At 46.4% G+C, this 17,207-nt stretch overlaps 2 protein-coding genes and 1 long non-coding RNA gene across 3 annotated transcripts; 2 read left to right on the plus strand and 1 right to left on the minus strand.

Moving 5' to 3' along the window:
• The first annotated feature begins 50 nt into the window (after positions 1 to 50).
• rabggtb (Rab geranylgeranyltransferase subunit beta) lies at positions 51 to 2,410 on the plus strand. The gene is made up of 9 exons (XM_037275601.1): positions 51 to 181; positions 458 to 565; positions 703 to 900; positions 984 to 1,089; positions 1,175 to 1,227; positions 1,311 to 1,421; positions 1,506 to 1,631; positions 1,790 to 1,939; positions 2,002 to 2,410. The coding sequence occupies exons 1-9, from the start codon at positions 179 to 181 to the stop codon at positions 2,140 to 2,142; spliced, it is 996 nt and encodes a 331-aa protein (XP_037131496.1). The 5' UTR covers positions 51 to 178; the 3' UTR covers positions 2,143 to 2,410.
• A 175-nt stretch (positions 2,411 to 2,585) lies between these two features.
• Positions 2,586 to 11,631, plus strand: st6galnac3 (ST6 (alpha-N-acetyl-neuraminyl-2,3-beta-galactosyl-1,3)-N-acetylgalactosaminide alpha-2,6-sialyltransferase 3). Its single transcript, XM_037275607.1, has 5 exons — positions 2,586 to 3,251; positions 5,546 to 5,740; positions 7,757 to 8,166; positions 10,562 to 10,669; positions 10,785 to 11,631. Exons 1-5 carry the CDS (start codon positions 3,234 to 3,236, stop codon positions 10,972 to 10,974), a joined length of 921 nt encoding a protein of 306 aa, XP_037131502.1. The 5' UTR covers positions 2,586 to 3,233; the 3' UTR covers positions 10,975 to 11,631.
• LOC119136840 lies at positions 4,213 to 12,801 on the minus strand. The gene is made up of 3 exons (XR_005100814.1): positions 12,661 to 12,801; positions 10,581 to 10,688; positions 4,213 to 4,393 (listed from the first exon to the last, which is right to left on the minus strand). It is a non-coding gene; the product is annotated as an uncharacterized LOC119136840 (long non-coding RNA).
• Positions 12,802 to 17,207: the final 4,406 nt, after the last annotated feature.

The raw sequence follows: 17,207 nt of genomic DNA on the forward strand, positions 1-17,207 counted from the left end.
TTAGTGTTTCGGAACGAATGTGTTTTTTAGCCAGGGCAAAAAGTACCATTATTACACTTGCACTTCGCCTTCCGAGCTGCTGGTGGCAGCAGAACGCCTCCTGCCTCCCCATCACGGTTGTTGACATCAATCGAAGAAGATAAGGCCGCTGTCGCTTGATCATGAGTCAAATTTCGGCATGGTAAACAGCATTTATCCGTCTGTGTTGTCAAGCTTTAATGGTAACACGTAGCGTGAATGCACTAGTATTGCTCCGTCGAGTACAATTGAGTCCTCGACGTGAGATTGAGACGCCAAAAGTGTTAGCATTTGGGCTAGCGTGCAGCGATAGCACATTTCCTTTTAACATGCAGTTTTATAATGCATTATAACGCTAACTTACATTCCAATTTTACAATGAAAATCACGAGCTAGCGTTATGCTTAAGAAGTACTGTTCTTTTTTTGTGTGTTGTCAGGGTACTCAAATAAAAGACGTCTTCATTAGCCCTGACGCTCCCCACACGCTCCTGCTGGACAAACATGCAGACTACATCGTTGCTTACGGCTCCAAAAAGGATGACTATGTGAGTGTTAAACGCTTTTTTTGTCATAATGTGTGTCACAAGAGATATATGATCTAATCAACATTTTAAATGGGGTTTTAAGATAGGCTTGAAATAAATACATGATTTCAAGTACTAAATACTGTACGCATGTGCAGGAGTACACACTGTCCGAATACCTGCGCATGAGCGGCATCTACTGGGGTCTGACGGTGATGGACCTGATGTATCAGCTGCCACGCATGAACCGCCAGGAGATCATAGACTTCATCAAGGAGTGTCAGCACCAGTGCGGTGGCGTGGGCGCCAGCATCGGCCACGACCCGCACCTGCTCTACACGCTCAGCGCCGTGCAGGTGATGCCGCACGCACGAGCTCTCTGATTTCCACCGTCCCTTCAGTCCTCAATGTTTTCTGTTGTTGTCGTCGTCCTCTGTAGATTCTGTGCTTGTACGACAGCGTGGACTCACTGGACGTGGACAAAATTGTGGAGTATGTCCAAGGGCTGCAGCAGGACGACGGATCATTTGCTGGAGATAAATGGGGTAAGGGACCGAAATAGAAACAATATTGGCATGCTCATGTAGAAGCTTTTTCAGCCGATTCTTTCCATTTCTTTTGCCTCCTCAGGAGAAATTGACACAAGATTCTCCTTCTGCGCAGTGGCCACCCTTTCATTGCTGGTGTGTGTTTTCATTCCAAGCTTCTCTAGCCAGCACAAGTCCTCATCCATAAAATGGCCGCCGTCTCTTTCCCCTCACCGCAGGGCAAGATGGATGCCATCAACGTGGAGAAGGCGGTGGAGTTTGTCTTGTCCTGTATGAACTTTGACGGTGGTTTCGGATGCAGGCCCGGGTCCGAGTCGCATGCCGGTCAGGTAATGGACAATCTCTTTACTGCCACCCTGTAACGATCATGTTGCCTGTTTTTTCCAAACATTCCGAAATGGCGTTTTTGTCAGATTTACTGCTGCACGGGCTTCCTTTCGCTGACGGGCCAGCTGCACCAGCTCAACGCTGACCTACTGGGCTGGTGGCTCTGCGAGAGGCAGCTGCCGTCAGGCGGCCTCAATGGGCGTCCTGAGAAGGTTCCCGCCCGCCGTTCTCATTTTGTGTCATCAGCTTTGTCACCGTCAACTTGAAAATAATCCAAGAGTTATAATGAAATAAAATAGAAAATAATCAACATTTAACTGATCAAATCAATAGATGGTGAAACTTTTCTCCTAAACTCACTTTGTTTTAGCTTCCGGACGTCTGCTACTCCTGGTGGGTTCTGGCGTCTCTCCGGATCATCGGCAAGATCCACTGGATCGACAAGGACAAGCTGCGCACTTTCATCCTGGCCTGTCAGGACGAGGAGACGGGAGGCTTCGCCGACCGGCCGGGAGATATGGTGAGTGGAAAGGTCCCAGTCGACCTAATGCGTCATCATTGCCAACTCTTTCTTCTGCTTAGGTGGACCCCTTCCACACTCTGTTTGGTATCGCCGGCCTCTCCCTGCTGGGGGACGAGAAGATCAAGGCGGTCAATCCTGTGCTGTGCATGCCCGAGGACGTCTTGCAGAAGCTCGGCCTGAAGCCGGAGCTCCTCAGCTAACCCTCGTGTGCTAGTGTCTTACACTCGCACGCACACACAAGTTGTCATCACTGAACATTCCTGTATGCAAAACTTCTAGTAATGTTCAACTCCTAAATAACGCATGGACTCTCGCGCCCATCAATGTAGACGAACATCTTTCTTAAAATGGCTCATTACAGTATGCAGATTAAATGGTTACTTTAATGTTTATCATCTGTCCAAAGGTCATTTAGTGTGAATATGTAACTTATTTGGTTGCTTCGAGCAATAAATGTTTCAATCCGCAGTGTGTTGCTTGTATTCTGGCATGCACCACCAGATGGCACTGTTACCATACCAGACATTGTAAAAGACCCCAGTGATCGTAATGAGCATAGTCATGGTAATGCGATGGACAAACATCAGCGATAACGCTGAGCCATCACTCTTGTTGTCTTTGCCACAGTAGAGCAATTTAATACGTTATTATAATAAAGCAGCCAGTCTGCACTCAAACTTCAAGTCGCAAGTTTTGATTGCATCCGAGTACAAAACATCAAAGTGGCCAGCAAGGTGGGGTAGGGCTTCACATTTTGGTTTGAAATTAGTGGTGAAGGTTACGATTAATGTAAATCTCAAATTAGGATAAGAAGTCAAGATTACGATGAGAATTTCAGGCAATGACTAGGATTCAGGACATAGTTAGCGTTTCAATCCAGGTTTAGTATTTCAAGACAGTGGCTTTCAAAATGATCATTTCAGGCCAAGATTAGGGTTAAAACTTCGGGTTTCATATTCCTGTTAGGGTTCTGAATCCGATCCCAACCCTCACTGACAGGAAGCGGACCCCAACCACGTGACTTGCGCTCAGACAAGAGGCGAACAGGAGGATGAGTGGGCGGGTCCTTTTACGCGTGTGGACCAATCAGATCGCAAATAACTTCTCGCAGCAGCAGCTCCACTAAGGAGGAGGGATGGAAGAAAAAAAGGGCCGCAGAGGAGACGAATAACGGTACCGACCCTCGAGCTGGTTCTTAGCCTTTTTTTCTCCTGCACCGAATGTCGCGGGGGACCTTTCATGGCGTCGCGGCGCTGCTGACGAGCGTTCAAAGAGCATCGTGGAAATAAAGATGGCCTGGATTTGGAAGGTGAGCGATTGAATGGAGGGAGACGGACGGGCAAAAGGGTGGGGGCGGGGATGAGGAGGGGGGGGGGGGGTCGTTGTTTGTGTGTTTTATTTTTTGCATCGGTAGCAACGAAAACAACGCGTGATGAAGTTGTGCATGCCGATGAAGGCGATACACAATGCGGGCAACGGCAGTCCTCATTTTGCGGGGGTCCCCCTTTTTTGGGGAGGTCTATTCGATATAGCGTGAAAGTGGGCCTGTTGTCCTGCTGTCTGTCTGTCTGTCTGTCTGTCAAACATGTGCATGCAGGTGTTTCTGCGTATTATGTGGTGTGCGTGCGTGACATCATCATCATCATGAATAAGCGGTTATCACTTTAATCATAGGCAGATGGCAGCAACATGAAAATGTTTTGGCGTTTAGAGCTAAATTGACGAATATGAACGTTTACGCTTGTATTTTGGGTTCTGTGGTATCAGAGGCGCGCGTTATGTCCTACTGAAGAATATGACATGTTTTTGTTTGTCCCTCAAAGGCCAATGTAGTGAGCCATAGCAGTGCATTGTGGGACTTGGAGTATCTGGAGTGAAACGATGTCATAAACAGGGCCCTTGTTCGATATTGTCTTGTGAGCTCAGATAGTGTTTTAATCCAAAAAGTGGCATGTAGTTTTTGTTTCTGTTATAGTGGCTCTACGATATGATCTTTGTTTAGTGTTTTCTTCCTGATATTCAAAAGATGGAAAGTTTGCCATTTTGGTTTGAAACAGACATTTTAGGGTCATTTTGGCCTTTTTCAGTGAAGACCGCCTCATCTCGAAGATTTTATCCTCGCCAGATGGCCGACGTGGTGTCATGCCAGAGTGTGGGAAATCTAATTTGCATTGGTGACACGTAGGCGCTCCCGAAGCCTCGGTCGGTCGGTCGGTCGGTCGGCCCTGACCAATCAACAGGCGACCTTGTGTGAAAAGCTCTGTGCAGACCACTTGAATGACAAAGCGATTCATTGCGAGGCCAAACGTCCGAGCCGGCAAAGCCCGGCCTGATCCCGTCACATCCAGAGTGGGATCGACACCTCTTCGGCTCCAAAGCGCTGTAATCCTCCTTGTGCTTTCTCCCCGACTTCTTCTGGCTTACTTTGAGCAGCGGTGAGCTCTCGGCGCCCTTGAAGCCAGCCAGCAGAAAATCTCGTTATCTGCTTTAGTGTCGTCGCAACTGTTTGCACTACGTGAACATGTTCAACTTAAGCTACTTGAGTGAATTAACTGCTTCCCTTTTCCTCATCAAAACAAGTACTGCCGTGGATTTGGGCTATTCTCATGGGATTTGCCACAATGAGCGGAAAACATTAGCGTCATAGACAACCCCAAAAAACGGTTGTGTCGTCTTTTTATACACTTGTACGTTGTTGTTATGAATATTATGATGAATATGTGTGCGTGAGTGTTTTCTAAAGTAGAAGGGGGGGGACAATATAAGTGCTTTATCTTCTGGGGGATTATGTTCCATTAGATGTGAGGTATGCATTAGCCTAATGGCTTCTCACAGGGCAAGGTCACGCGGACACCTACAGAGCTGGTCACCTTTGTTTTTCAGGGCACATTAAGCTCCCCTTAGCGTCGCTCGCGGATTAGTGCTCGTTTGACCTGAATTGAAGGATTTTTGCGCTTATGTCATCAAATATACACACTTTGAAAATCTATCCTACAGTGTGAGGCAATTGGGCCCTCTGCTGGGGTTGGAGAGAAGTGCAATTATCCGTTGTCTTTTGATTTGGATGGGTGGGGGTATTTTTGGATGGTTTCCAAAGCCTGTTCCGGATCAAGTAAAGCAGCCCTAGAACCGAACCAAGCCTAATCCAAAAATGAGTTTGTGATATTAAAATACAGCTGACAGGAAATGGCCTACAAACAGCCTTCTCTGTGTTTTTAATTCCTCGGCTGTTTGGCGGGCGTACGGGGGAGGGGGGGGGGGGCGCCACCTGAGACCTAAAAGTGCAAAACAGCCTTGAGATAAATATTTCAAAAATATATTTGAATTCCCAACGCAATTAGCTGCTCCCAATGAAGCGCTTGTTTACGGAGCTGGAGAGCGTCTGGCCCACGCAAGCTCCTGTTTGGAAGCCCCTTTCAACCAATCATGTGCCAGTAAACAAGCTGATTCTCACCCTTAGAACCAGGCTGACTGCTAAATGTGGGGAAATAAACACACAGTCATTTTGCAATCTATGCTCCCTTCCGGCTTCCTTGTTTCACTTCCTTGCACTTCCTCTCCTAAAGAGAAAACATCCTTGTTTGACCCTTTTCTCGCCCACAGAGAAAGTCGGTGATCGCCACCGGACTGGTGGCGGCGGTGTCGCTCTTCCTGCTGGCCGTCCACCTGGCCGAGAAGCCCTACTTCCCGTGGCAGCCCGCATTAGGCGAGGCATTGGGCAGCCACTGGGCGCCATCCAAGCAACCGTACCAGGCTTTCAAACCTCATCCAGGATACGTCAGCATCCCCAAACAGGAAGTGAGTGTTTTTTGTTTTTTTTTTGCTTTTTCTTTAAACATGAGCCTTATGCTGCTGTTATCACACTGGCCTGATCAGGCCAGTTCAAAAATCAAAGTCACGGCCGTTGAAAATCCCCAAATTGGGGACAAAATCATTTTTAACACTCAAACAACCTTATTTCGGCGACTGCCAATACCAAATCTATTAAGAAGGTGCGTTTCGTCAAGTATTGGCTGAATTCATGAAGTCGGAAAATGTCTTGTTTGATGTTTGCTTGTCGCTTTTGTACCGCGCTGTGTGATCCCATTCTGCTGCCTTCAAAAGGCTCGCTGCTGCATACTCTCAACGCAATTTATGGAAATTGAAATATCAAAGAGGCTTAATTCCCACACATTACAAGGCGAGGCGAGGAGGCAGAGGGGAAAACCGTTGAGGCGCATTATTGTGGAGCTTTGAAAGCTCTCGCTCTGAACTTCCTTCCTTCCTTCCTTCCTTCCTTCCTTCCTTCCTTCCTTCCTTCCTTCCTTCCTTCCTTCCTTCCTTCCTTCCTTCCTTCCTTCCTTCCTCCCTTCCTTCCTTCCTTCCTTCCTTCCTTCCTTCCTTCCTTCCTTCCTTCCTCCCTCCCTCCCTCCCACCCTTCCTTCCCGTCTGTCCAGGCGATCCGTGGGGGTGAATGTTTGCCTCCCTCAGCGCCACTTTAACAGGCGCTGGCTCATATTTCACCCGGATGGTAATCTCCTAGCATCCGTAGCGCGGTGTCACCAGAGGGGTTCTAAACTTGTCACCCGCGCATGTTTAATGCATGACAGCATTTGTCTTTCCACCCATTCTCGCAAGTGTGAAATATCATCGTCCCGCCTATTTGTTTGCAACCGTAAATGTGATCAGTGGAAGGAATCCGGTTGCTGCCAATCAAGTCGACGTGTTTGACTTTAGATTCTGTTTCCTTTTTGTGCTATCTTGATAGGACTCGCATCCACAACTGGTACTGACCGACGTTTTGAGAACAAAACACTTTGATTTGGGTTTTCTATATATTAATATGAGGCTGTTGTTGCTACTTTCTGTGTTTTCATTCATAGGAAACGAATTGGCAGAAAGACCAAATATAGAGCATCCGTGAATTATTGGTGCTTTAGAGGACTTTGCTCATGCATCTAAAGACAAGCACAGAGAGTCTTTCAAGGAGAATGACTCAGCCGAGGCGTCCGCCGGGGACAATTGCGCTAATGTAATAATCATGGCCTGTTAATGAACGCCGCCGCCTTGTGCATTTTAATCAACGGCGATGTGAAGGCTATTGAGCGAAATTAACGCAGCATTTTCCCAAATGTCCACGCTACGCTTTTTAAAGAATGTGGCAGGATTGTGAGGATTACAAAAGATGCTTGCAGTGGGATGCTAAAGTTGGATTTATTTACAACAGGGGTTGTGCTTGTGCTCAAGGGCCACGTTTGACTTTTCGAATGGACAAATGGGTCAGGTTATGACTTTAGAATCTCTAGCTGAAATCACCCTCAAGCTAAATGAAGATATCAAAAAGTCATTGAACTGATCATGAAACGATCTAAATAAATAGCTCAAAGAACAAATACATTTGAATCAACCTATTTAGGAAGAACTGGCGAAACAATTGTAATATCAAAACATTTACTCATCCGTGATGGTTAAGCAATGAACTTTTTTCGGCGACTATAAAGTGTAACGTTCCCTGGCTTCAGGGCTCCTCGTAGGCGTGTGAAAGTGTAGCTAGCCGATTCGTAGCTATAATGTTCTACAGCCACTTAACGACGACGCTTGCGCACCTCTGCGTTCTGCGTCGTAAACTTCCGGTGCCCGTTCAATTAACGTCGTCGCTGACGGGGATTTTGATGCACCGCTCTTAAAACCTTTATGACTTATGATGGCATCCATATATTTGATGGGCTCCTTTATAGGGCCAAAAACATCCCTATAATGTTGTCATTGCGCTCGAATGTCGGTAGGATGATTTTTGTTCACAAAAGGCCAATCTCGTCCCGTTTCCCACGGCAGCCCTTGAAGCTCAAGTGCGAGCTGTGCAGCGTGGTGTCCAGCTCGGGCCAGATGCTGGGCCAGGCGGCCGGGGCGCTCATCGACCGCTCGCCGTGCATCTGGCGCATGAACAACGCGCCCACGCGGGGCTTCGAGGGCGACGTGGGCCGGCGCACCACGCTGCGGGTGGTGTCGCACACCAGCGTGCCGCTGCTGCTGCAGAGGCCGCAGCACTTCTTTGGCCAAAACAACCAGACGCTCTACGTGGTGTGGGGCCCGCTGCGCAACATGCGCACCGACGGCAAGGGAGTGGTGTACAACATGTTGCGCAAGGCGGCCGACAACTACCCGCACGCACGCATCTACGCCACCACCGACGACAGGATGAATTATTGCGACATGGTCTTCAAGAAGGAGACGGGCAAGGACAGGTGAGTCAAAAATCATTGAGCGCAAATTAAAGGTGGTGGGGAGGGCTTTTCAATCATGCAGGTCTATTGGGCACAGCAAAAGGGTAGGACAACTGAAAAAATGCTGTTTTCTGCATGGAAATATCACTCAAATCAACATCATGACTAGTTCTCTATTAACAACAAAAACCACTGCTCCAAAGCACATGCTGGTTGAGGAGACTTCCTGTTCTGTTCTCCATCAAGCAAAACGGGTCACGGGCCATAATCCGCAAGCGGCGCACACGTGGTTTATCGGCGCCACCCGCCGAGCGGAGAGGAGCGGCTTCCTGTCGGATGCTATCGGTCCATGGCGCCGGCAGATAAGCCACCTCACCTAAATCACCCGAGTATTCATTAGATGCTTGGAGCGCATTGACGCCATGTTAGCCTGCGTTTGTTACAACACAATCATTAAGATACTGTTTGATTGGATTGTGCAGGGGCCAGCATGGTGCTTCCGCAATTAAAAAAAAAACAATGAATTATTATTAGCATTATTATCGAGACACAATTAATGATATGCAATAATTGCGCTTACACCACTAGGTGACAGTATCGCTCTCCATATTATGCGTTTGTCTATTGGCGGGTGTAGTTTAACCTTTGTCATTTTTCACGCTTTCCGAAGGATACTAAATTGTAGCGGCAATAACAAGCGGCCCGATCCGAGCGGAAAAAAAGCAATGGGGTGAAGAACATTGAACATGTCCTCCGTTTTAAGACGTCTACACAATTACAAGACGTCGGTTCTGAAAAAGAACAAACACCATCTCTGAGTGCAACACAGCTCAGCTGTGAAACGGATTCTCCTTTTCATTTCAAAGGCCAATGTTTCCGTGCGACTGAGTGCCAACGTAGGCCGCTCGCAGCCGATTATCGAGCCTGATCACGCCGGCGTGACATCGGCGTTAATAAAGCGGGATTGAAAGGATATCAGCCAGCCAGCCATAAAGCGGGATTGAAAGGATATCGGCCAGCCAGCCAGCCAGCCAGCCAGCCAGCCAGCCAGCCAGCCAGCCAGCCAGCCAGCCAGCCAGCCAGCCAGCCAGTCAGCCAACCAGCCATCCAGCCATCCAGCCATCCAGCCAGCCAGCCAGCCAGCCAGCCAGCCAGTCAGCCAACCAGCCATCCAGCCATCCAGCCATCCAGCCAGCCAGCCAGCCAGCCAGCCAGCCAGCGTGCGGCATCTGCCATTTGCTAACGAGACCTCCATTTTGAAACTTTTGGAGTGTCGTCGGTTTGTCCTTCAGAAACACAACATCCAGACATTCACAGTATAACAACCGTGGGAATATTCCGTTCCGCTTTGTCAGTGTGACGGAAAAGTGTGGCTGCTGACAGCTTGCGTCGGAGGCGACATTTGGAGCGTGTGGGCTGCTGCATTACATTGTGTACTCTCCAGGGTGTTATGTTTCCCAGTACGCAACTCAATACTTGATATTTCCCACAAATATTTGTTTTCATCTTTCAGAGATTTGAACTTCAAGATGTAGGTCACAGCAAGGTCAAACACAGCAAATACAAAGAAATGCAGTCATACATACTTAGCAGGAAGAGAGGTGCTCATCTGTTTTGTTTTTGGTCACGATTCAGCTTGACCTTAAGGAACTCATCTAAGGTTAAAGGTCACGTGTAACGAGGTAAAAAATGATTTACGGACAAACTGCATCGAGTCATACACCTCGCATTAAAGGTCATAGTGATGGCCTTTCTGTTATTTTGTCAATATGACAAAATATCAATTCCACACGTAACGAGATCAAAAAGCATTGCGCAGCAAATCACGTCATGTCATAACTTCAAATCACAGGTCAAGATGCACGCTTTCAGGTTTGTGCTTCTTTTGTCAATATGACCTTGTATGATTACGTAACGTTAATGAAGAAAGAAAATGTTACCAATCTCCACAAAACACAATGCGCCATACTTTAAATTCAACCTAATGACACAAGCCGTTATTTTGTCAAATACCATGACCGTATTTAGGGACCGACTAATAGGGATTTTTTTTTTTTTAGGCCGACGCTGATCGAGATAGTGGGTCGGCTAAAATTCAGATAGCCGATAAATTTGCCAAGGATTCACAAGTTCTTCAAACGCCTTGTGGCATCATAAGTAGCTCGTTAGCGGCCTTTGTAAAGAAAGCAATAAAAACGAGCAGCAGCGGCAGCGGTCGGTCTACAATGGCTTCTTATTGCCCTCCGGTCGGAATGAAGAAACGCTTGAGCGAGCTGACGTGGCAGCATTGCTCATTCGCATCATTAAAAATGAAAAGCGGCGGGCGCTGTGTCGTTCTTGTAATAAAAAACAAATAAATGTTGCTCGCCTGCAGCAGCTCTTCTTCGAATTTGCGTGTGCTGGTTTGTGTTAACAGGATCCAGTCAGGGTCGTACCTCAGCACAGGCTGGTTCACGCTCATCCTCGCCATGGACATGTGCAAAGAGATCCACGTCTACGGCATGATCAACGACACCTACTGCAAGTAAGACTCCTCCGCCTGCCTGCGTGACAAAATAGATCCATTACATTTCAGCAATGAGGACAATCTTTAAGAGACAAGATGCATGCATGAGGAAAGTTCTTTGTCCGTCCCGCAGGACCGAAGGCTACCGCAAAGTCCCTTACCACTACTACGAGGCCGGCAGCCGGGACGAGTGCGCCGAGTACTTGTTGCACGAGAGTGCCCCGTACGGAGGGCACCGCTTTGTCACCGAGAAAAGTGTGTTCGCCAAGTGGACCAAAAAGCACGCCATCAAGTTCTTCAATCCACCCTGGCAGCTGTCGTGACGCTCAAAAAGGCTTATTCTGCACTTCATTGGCTTTTTGCTTGTTTGGCCGACACCGGACCCTTCTTGTCATTGACGTCATGCAGTGGTCCGGCCGAGACTTTTTTGGAAGTGACGACCCGAAGGAAAGAAACTGTGAGTTGGTGATAGAAAGATGTCGCGGTAAGCCGTGGCAAGTCGTGGTCATGGTAAGGCGGCTGCAGAATTGATGGCGCCATCCGATTGGGCCACAAGTAAAGGCAGCGAGCGACATGGGCACTCCAAACCCTCACAAAGCATTGGAGGGTTAGCACTTTTTTTTAGTTTGCAGTGCAAGTTGCGCAGCCATTGTTTTAACAACAGGAAGAAAAAAAAAAGCCCGTTTTGTGGATGTCACAGGAGGCACAGTCTGGCGGGTTCAGAATCCACTGTCTGCTGAATGAGACACTTGTGAAGGTTGAGGCAAAAAGACGTTGCCACTCCAAACCTTCCTCAGCCTTTGAGTGCCGTATTTTTCTTTTGTGTTTTTGCAGTGCAAATCATGCAGTAGTCCAGCAAATACGATGAACTTTTTAACAAGGACTAAACTGAAGGAAGAAACTGTCCGTTTGCCAGTTAGCAGCTTTTGCGGAGTGCAAACTTAAGCCAATCCTAATCGCGGAACCAACGCTCTGCTCTGTCTGGTCAAAATGGAGTGTTTGCGCTGACTCACAAAGCCTTCAAAGCATTTAAACTGTCTGGTGCATGGGTAGTTTGCCTCTTTTCACAAAAATCAAGACTGAAGGCAGAAACTGCCCCTTAAACGGTTAGCCGACAATTTTTCCAATGTAGTGAGTCAAGGCAGGATTGGGAGTGGAATGTCTGCAATGACTAAGCCGCTGCCGAAGGCAAATGCGTCGCTGTTCCCTGTATGAATTCTCACAACGCCTTTCGTTTTATTTCTTTCTTTTCAGTGCAGGTTAGCTTAGCTTAGCTGCATGTGTTTACTCATCATTTATTCCATGCTGTTGGACTTTGATGTGATCACACTCCTTTATCATGTCGCCCACCTTCTTGTCTTGCCAGTGCCCCCGCCCGCCCGGCAGGTTGTGCTCAGGACGAAGATTCATGAGGCTTAAATATCCTTCAGGCTTGTCGTCAATCGACTTTATTGTAGCGCGCTGATTGATAGTGATGCTTTTATTTCTATATCCTGTTTTGAAAAAGTGGCCATCCCTCATTGGCAGGGTGCATTATTTGCATCCGATAAATCAACGCCTTCCTTCCTCAAATGAAAACGCTTAGTTCACCACTGAGTCCACTGTTGCTAACCAAAACAGCAGTCTGTCAGCTGAATGTGGAAGATTGCCACATATTGCAGTATTGAATGTCATCTTGGAATATGGGGAGAGAGAGACGCCAATTTGCAGTATGATTTGATGTGATGTCTCCTAAGTGGACTTTGAAGATGGATCTGCGCCACAAGTCTTTTGTCCCTTGGCTTGAAACTGCACTTTCACTTGGTATAAATTGTAATATACCAGCACCGCCTTTCCCAGTCTGATAACCTGGTCACTGATTGTTGAAATATGCCAATTTCGCGGGGACAAACAAAGCAGGCATCTGTTCCACTTGACCCAGATCTCCTTTTCGCCCTTCACACATGTTCTCGGCATGTAGCGACATTTAGCTGTGTTTAGGTCTCAAAAGGTACAAACTAGACGTTTACCTTTGCCACTTACTTTGGAGCAGAGATCTCGTAAAAGGCCTGATGTTTGTCGGCGTTTCTCTTTGAAGCAGATATTGCTGTTGTAGCAAAACGGGCAGGGGTCACTGGTTCGATTTCTCCTGGCACTGCCCCGGGTCACTGTGAATGGCAACAAGCATTTATTTACTCTCCCCCCTTTTTTTTCCTTTCCAATTCTAGCGTGGGAGGAATTTGATGATGTCGTCATGCATGTTTACCTCAAAGGTTGGGAACAGACACACACTGTGATTGTGCAGTCATCTGGCAGCTCTCAGATCAGTTTACATGTGACTGACTTCATTTTCGGAGATGTCGCTGCTACCGTTTTTAGGTTGCTGTTGTTTGCGCCTGGTTTGCTTCACCTGCAACAATAATGAAACCCAAAATGAAATATTCTGCCTTTACGATGATACCATTCATTCAAGAGTGCTTTTTGATTTGGTGGATTTTGCACTGCATCAAACTGAGATTTTGTATTAGTTGGAGGGTAGAACACAAATGTTTTGGTTTCAATGTGATCACTTTTTTTGTTTCAGGTCAAGTGTCCTTGTAAACACGTCCTTGCGTGTGTGTGTGTGTGTGTGTGTGCGTTTGAATGTAACACACGACTGTTTCATTTTTACCGGTGCTAGATTAGCATCAAAATGCAACATTGTTTTTCATTCAATAGAAAAAAAGCTTCAATTGTGTCATTTGCTTTGTAACTGTTAGTGGCATATTGTAAACGTTGTTTTCCTAATGGAAGAATGTATTTTGTTGTTTTGTTGCCATTAAAAGAACCTCAAAGCACTTGATAGCATGACTGTGGTGAGAGCGTGTTGATTTGCCCGCAACGCTGTGCTTTCCCATGATGGAGAATGGGGGAAACTTGGGAGCTTGACATTTGGTGAAGGGCTTTTTCTACTTTAGGCAGGGTGGCTAAGACAAAACTGATGTGGACCTGCGGGAGCTTATTGATCGCTTCCTTAATTGTGTGAGACGGCCTGTTGAGAACAGACCATTTATTCCAGGGGCCGTCTCGCTCTGTCAACAGTTTTGGATACTTGTGAGAAATACCAAACTTGGTTTATCCTTTCACAAGCTGCGGTCAACTTTTCTCAGCGTTGATCTGACTCTTCCTGTCAGCTCCTGTCCTCCTTGCAACGTGGGTCAGCAGACTCATTTCAATGTGACTGTAGCATACTTGAATTAGGAGGTGCTTACATTTGAAACCCTACTGAGAGAAGTCAATAACAAATAGGAGCCAAACAGTCAGATCATAAAGCCAGATAAACAATCACATTTAAGGAGTTAATCAGCTGTAACTTGTGTCGCCTAAGCGGGTGAAAAAGCCTGCCGCACGTAACGCCGGCACCACCCCCGCCATCATTAGGGGAAGTCAGTCGCTCAACACTGAAATGACTTTGGACACAAAATGTAAATCTCCCTGCACGCACATAAGCAAGCATCCAAGGGGAATTTTCTGCGCATCAGCGTGCCTGTGAATAAAATACATGGAAGGAATGGCCCTGCAGCGCTTTTAAGGGCAGCAGCACTTAGCCACTAAGGCAAATGCGAAGAATTCCCATTAGGTGGACGTCGACATTTGGGGAGCTTTCCACGGGGATCGGATGTCGCGCCAGAAGAAGAATGCCGCTTTTTAGCCAGGCTTCAAAGTCATTGCGTGCCGCAGCTCAAACGGCCAATAAAGTTGGAAAAGAAAGCCAAGCGCATTGAAGAAGCTGAACAGAGTTGTGCTGTGGAGGATTTAGCAGGACAAACGAAAGCAGCTCTTGAGATGGGTATCATTCAAAAGAATGGCCACAGATAGATAGGAGATATACATGGTAGGGAAAGAAAACATGTTTTCATTGCTCGTTTCACTACTTTTACAACCAAATGAAGATGAAAAAAAGCAGTTTTTCGAGCTCCAAAGGAACACCTTGTGTTTCTTTCAACATAGCCCTGAGAATGCTATGAATGACAAAATAAAGGCCGTCCTTGCAAAACTCTGAGCAGAGTAAGTCATGTTAAAACATTCGCAAGTAGCATCCTCATTATTTTTTCCCTCCCTTTCATCTACTTGAGGCAAGCACAATTCCAGCGGAATAACAACATCATTCATTGACCAAGCAGGCCAATCGGATTCTCTTGTGACGGACGACGCTAGCTTTTCATTGGATGCTAACAATCTGCTTTTGATACGTATCATAAACCTATTTCCTGGGTGACAGGGGCAGCTAGGGGCACATTTTGCTGCTATAAATCACACCTGCAGTTAGCCATGACAACGGCGTCCCGGGCGGAAGCCAGCGCGGCTCGCTTCTTTGGCCTCCTGAAAGAAAAGGCCACCGCTGTGACCGTTCCCGCTTCCTTCATTTCATTCAAGACAGCCCTGTAGCGAGCCATCAACAAATGATAAGAAGCAAATCAATGACTCACCAACGTGCGCTGTTGTGTAATTTGCAATTGTTGATGATTGTTGATGAGGGGGGAAAAAGTGTTTTCTAATTGACACTTCCTCCAAACAGCCTGGCAGCCTTCTATTGTTCTTATGCAAACGACACCACGCCAATGTGAGTCATAAGCAAAAAAAAAACATGGATGGCAGCAGGTACACAGGAGGAGGATGCAAAAGCGACGGTCAGACGGATGGGGGAAGCTTAAAGATATTGGCTCCCCTTCATCAACTGTGAAGAAAAACAAGAGGACATGACGTGCCTGTCAAATCCAAAGGTGAATTTAAAATGTTTGAAGACTTTTTAAAGGTCACATGAATCAAATTGAAAAGATGGCCTTGATTAAATGGAACCAAGTTGGCACAAGCTCAACATTCTTACATTTTCAAGACATTTTTACAATCATTTGGATTTACTGTGATGGATGTGTACCACAGCGGGCTGCTCACGTTCTCTTTTGTCTGGCTTGAAAAATTTAAACCCAGCGAGAAACATTTCTCTTGGCTTGAAGGCCCAAATTGAAATGTTGCGCATTACAGCCTTTGTCTGGAAATGTTCCATTGAAACCCTAACACAGGCCGATTCTTGAAATCCTTGAAACTCTATTTTAGAAGACTTACTCTGGCTTGAAACGAGTTCCGTCTCCCATCCGACGTGGTCCAGCCTCGCTATTTAGTCCACCCGAGCAGAAATGGGGCATCGTCGCCATTTGTCGTGGCGCCCGGGGGTAATCACCAGGGTGAATTGGACGTACGCTCTAATTATGGAAAGGACACACACACACAAGCTTGCCCGCCTGCACACACACACACACAAAGTTCTTGTCAAGGTCTTTCTTGCAGCTGTGAAAAGTCCAATAAATCAGCAGTCAAGCGTACAACGGATGACTGTACATAGTACATTGCCTAACTGCGGCTTACGCAATTTAAAAACCCACCTATGGCTTCAAGCCTTATTTTGAAAGCCATAACTATGGCTTGACATTCTCAAACTCAATGCCTTGAATCAGGAGTGCTGGAGGCGGGAGACACCTTGAACCAGAAAAATGTACGAAACAAATCAACCAAAAATGATTTCTCTTATTGCCGGAATGCTCAAGAGTATTATTTACTGTACTGTGTGTTTGTTTTGCGTACTGATGCAAGTGGTGTCACACTAAAAAAAAAAAAAAATTCGCAGTAGGTGGCCATCACCCTGCCTGCCTGCCCTCCCACACACCCCCTTTTGGCAGCTTTGGCCTCATTGCAGTACTCTGCTGGAAGGCCTTTGAACCTTGTTTGGAGAAAAATGATGAAATGTCCATTAATATTGATGCTAAACTCCAAACACACGGTGAATCATTTGCAGGGTGTTCATGTAAAAGCTTTGACCCAGCGACTATTTGCTGTAACATCTCAGGCATGAGATGTTTTTTTTTTGGTATGAACGTTTTGAATTTACTGAGGCTGGTACCAGTGTTATGTATTGCGTAAACACGGACAGTTAATCAGTACGGAAGTGACACAATCATGACAAGCCAAACAAATAAGCATTCGTTAAAGGGGTAGCAGTGGGACAGTCAATATTTTATTTCTTTTTTAAACTAACTTTGGTACGGATATTCATTGGCATATAGAGACCCCGGTTTAAAAAGCGTCAGTGTACCTGAGATATGGTTCCTGTATCTACTTGGTATCGGATCTAAAATATACTTTAAAGTCATGACAATTCAATCAGACAATAGATATGTAGACTGTACTGTATATATAGATTTAGAAATATTGAAAAGTATTGGTATCTGCAATACGGTCCCTGTATTTAATTTGGATTAAATTTCCAACAGATCTTGCTGTACCGCACACCACTTCTAAAAGGCCCAAAAAAACATTTTTTTTTTTTTAGTTTGTATGAAACCAGTCATAATCCAGCACAGCACAAGATGAGTTTTATTGATCTTCGCAGGGGAGGAAATGGAAGCGTTCCAGCAGCAGCAGATACGCGGCAAATAAGGCATCAATAAGACATAAACGCTACTTGCATTAGGAATCAATGGCAAGAGAGTTTAATCATAATGTTGAAATGCCTTCAAAGTTAGCCAACAGGGTGCTGTGG

The sequence above is a fragment of the Syngnathus acus genome, chromosome 17, assembly GCF_901709675.1.
Source record: "Syngnathus acus chromosome 17, fSynAcu1.2, whole genome shotgun sequence".
Lineage (NCBI taxonomy): Eukaryota > Metazoa > Chordata > Actinopteri > Syngnathiformes > Syngnathidae > Syngnathus > Syngnathus acus.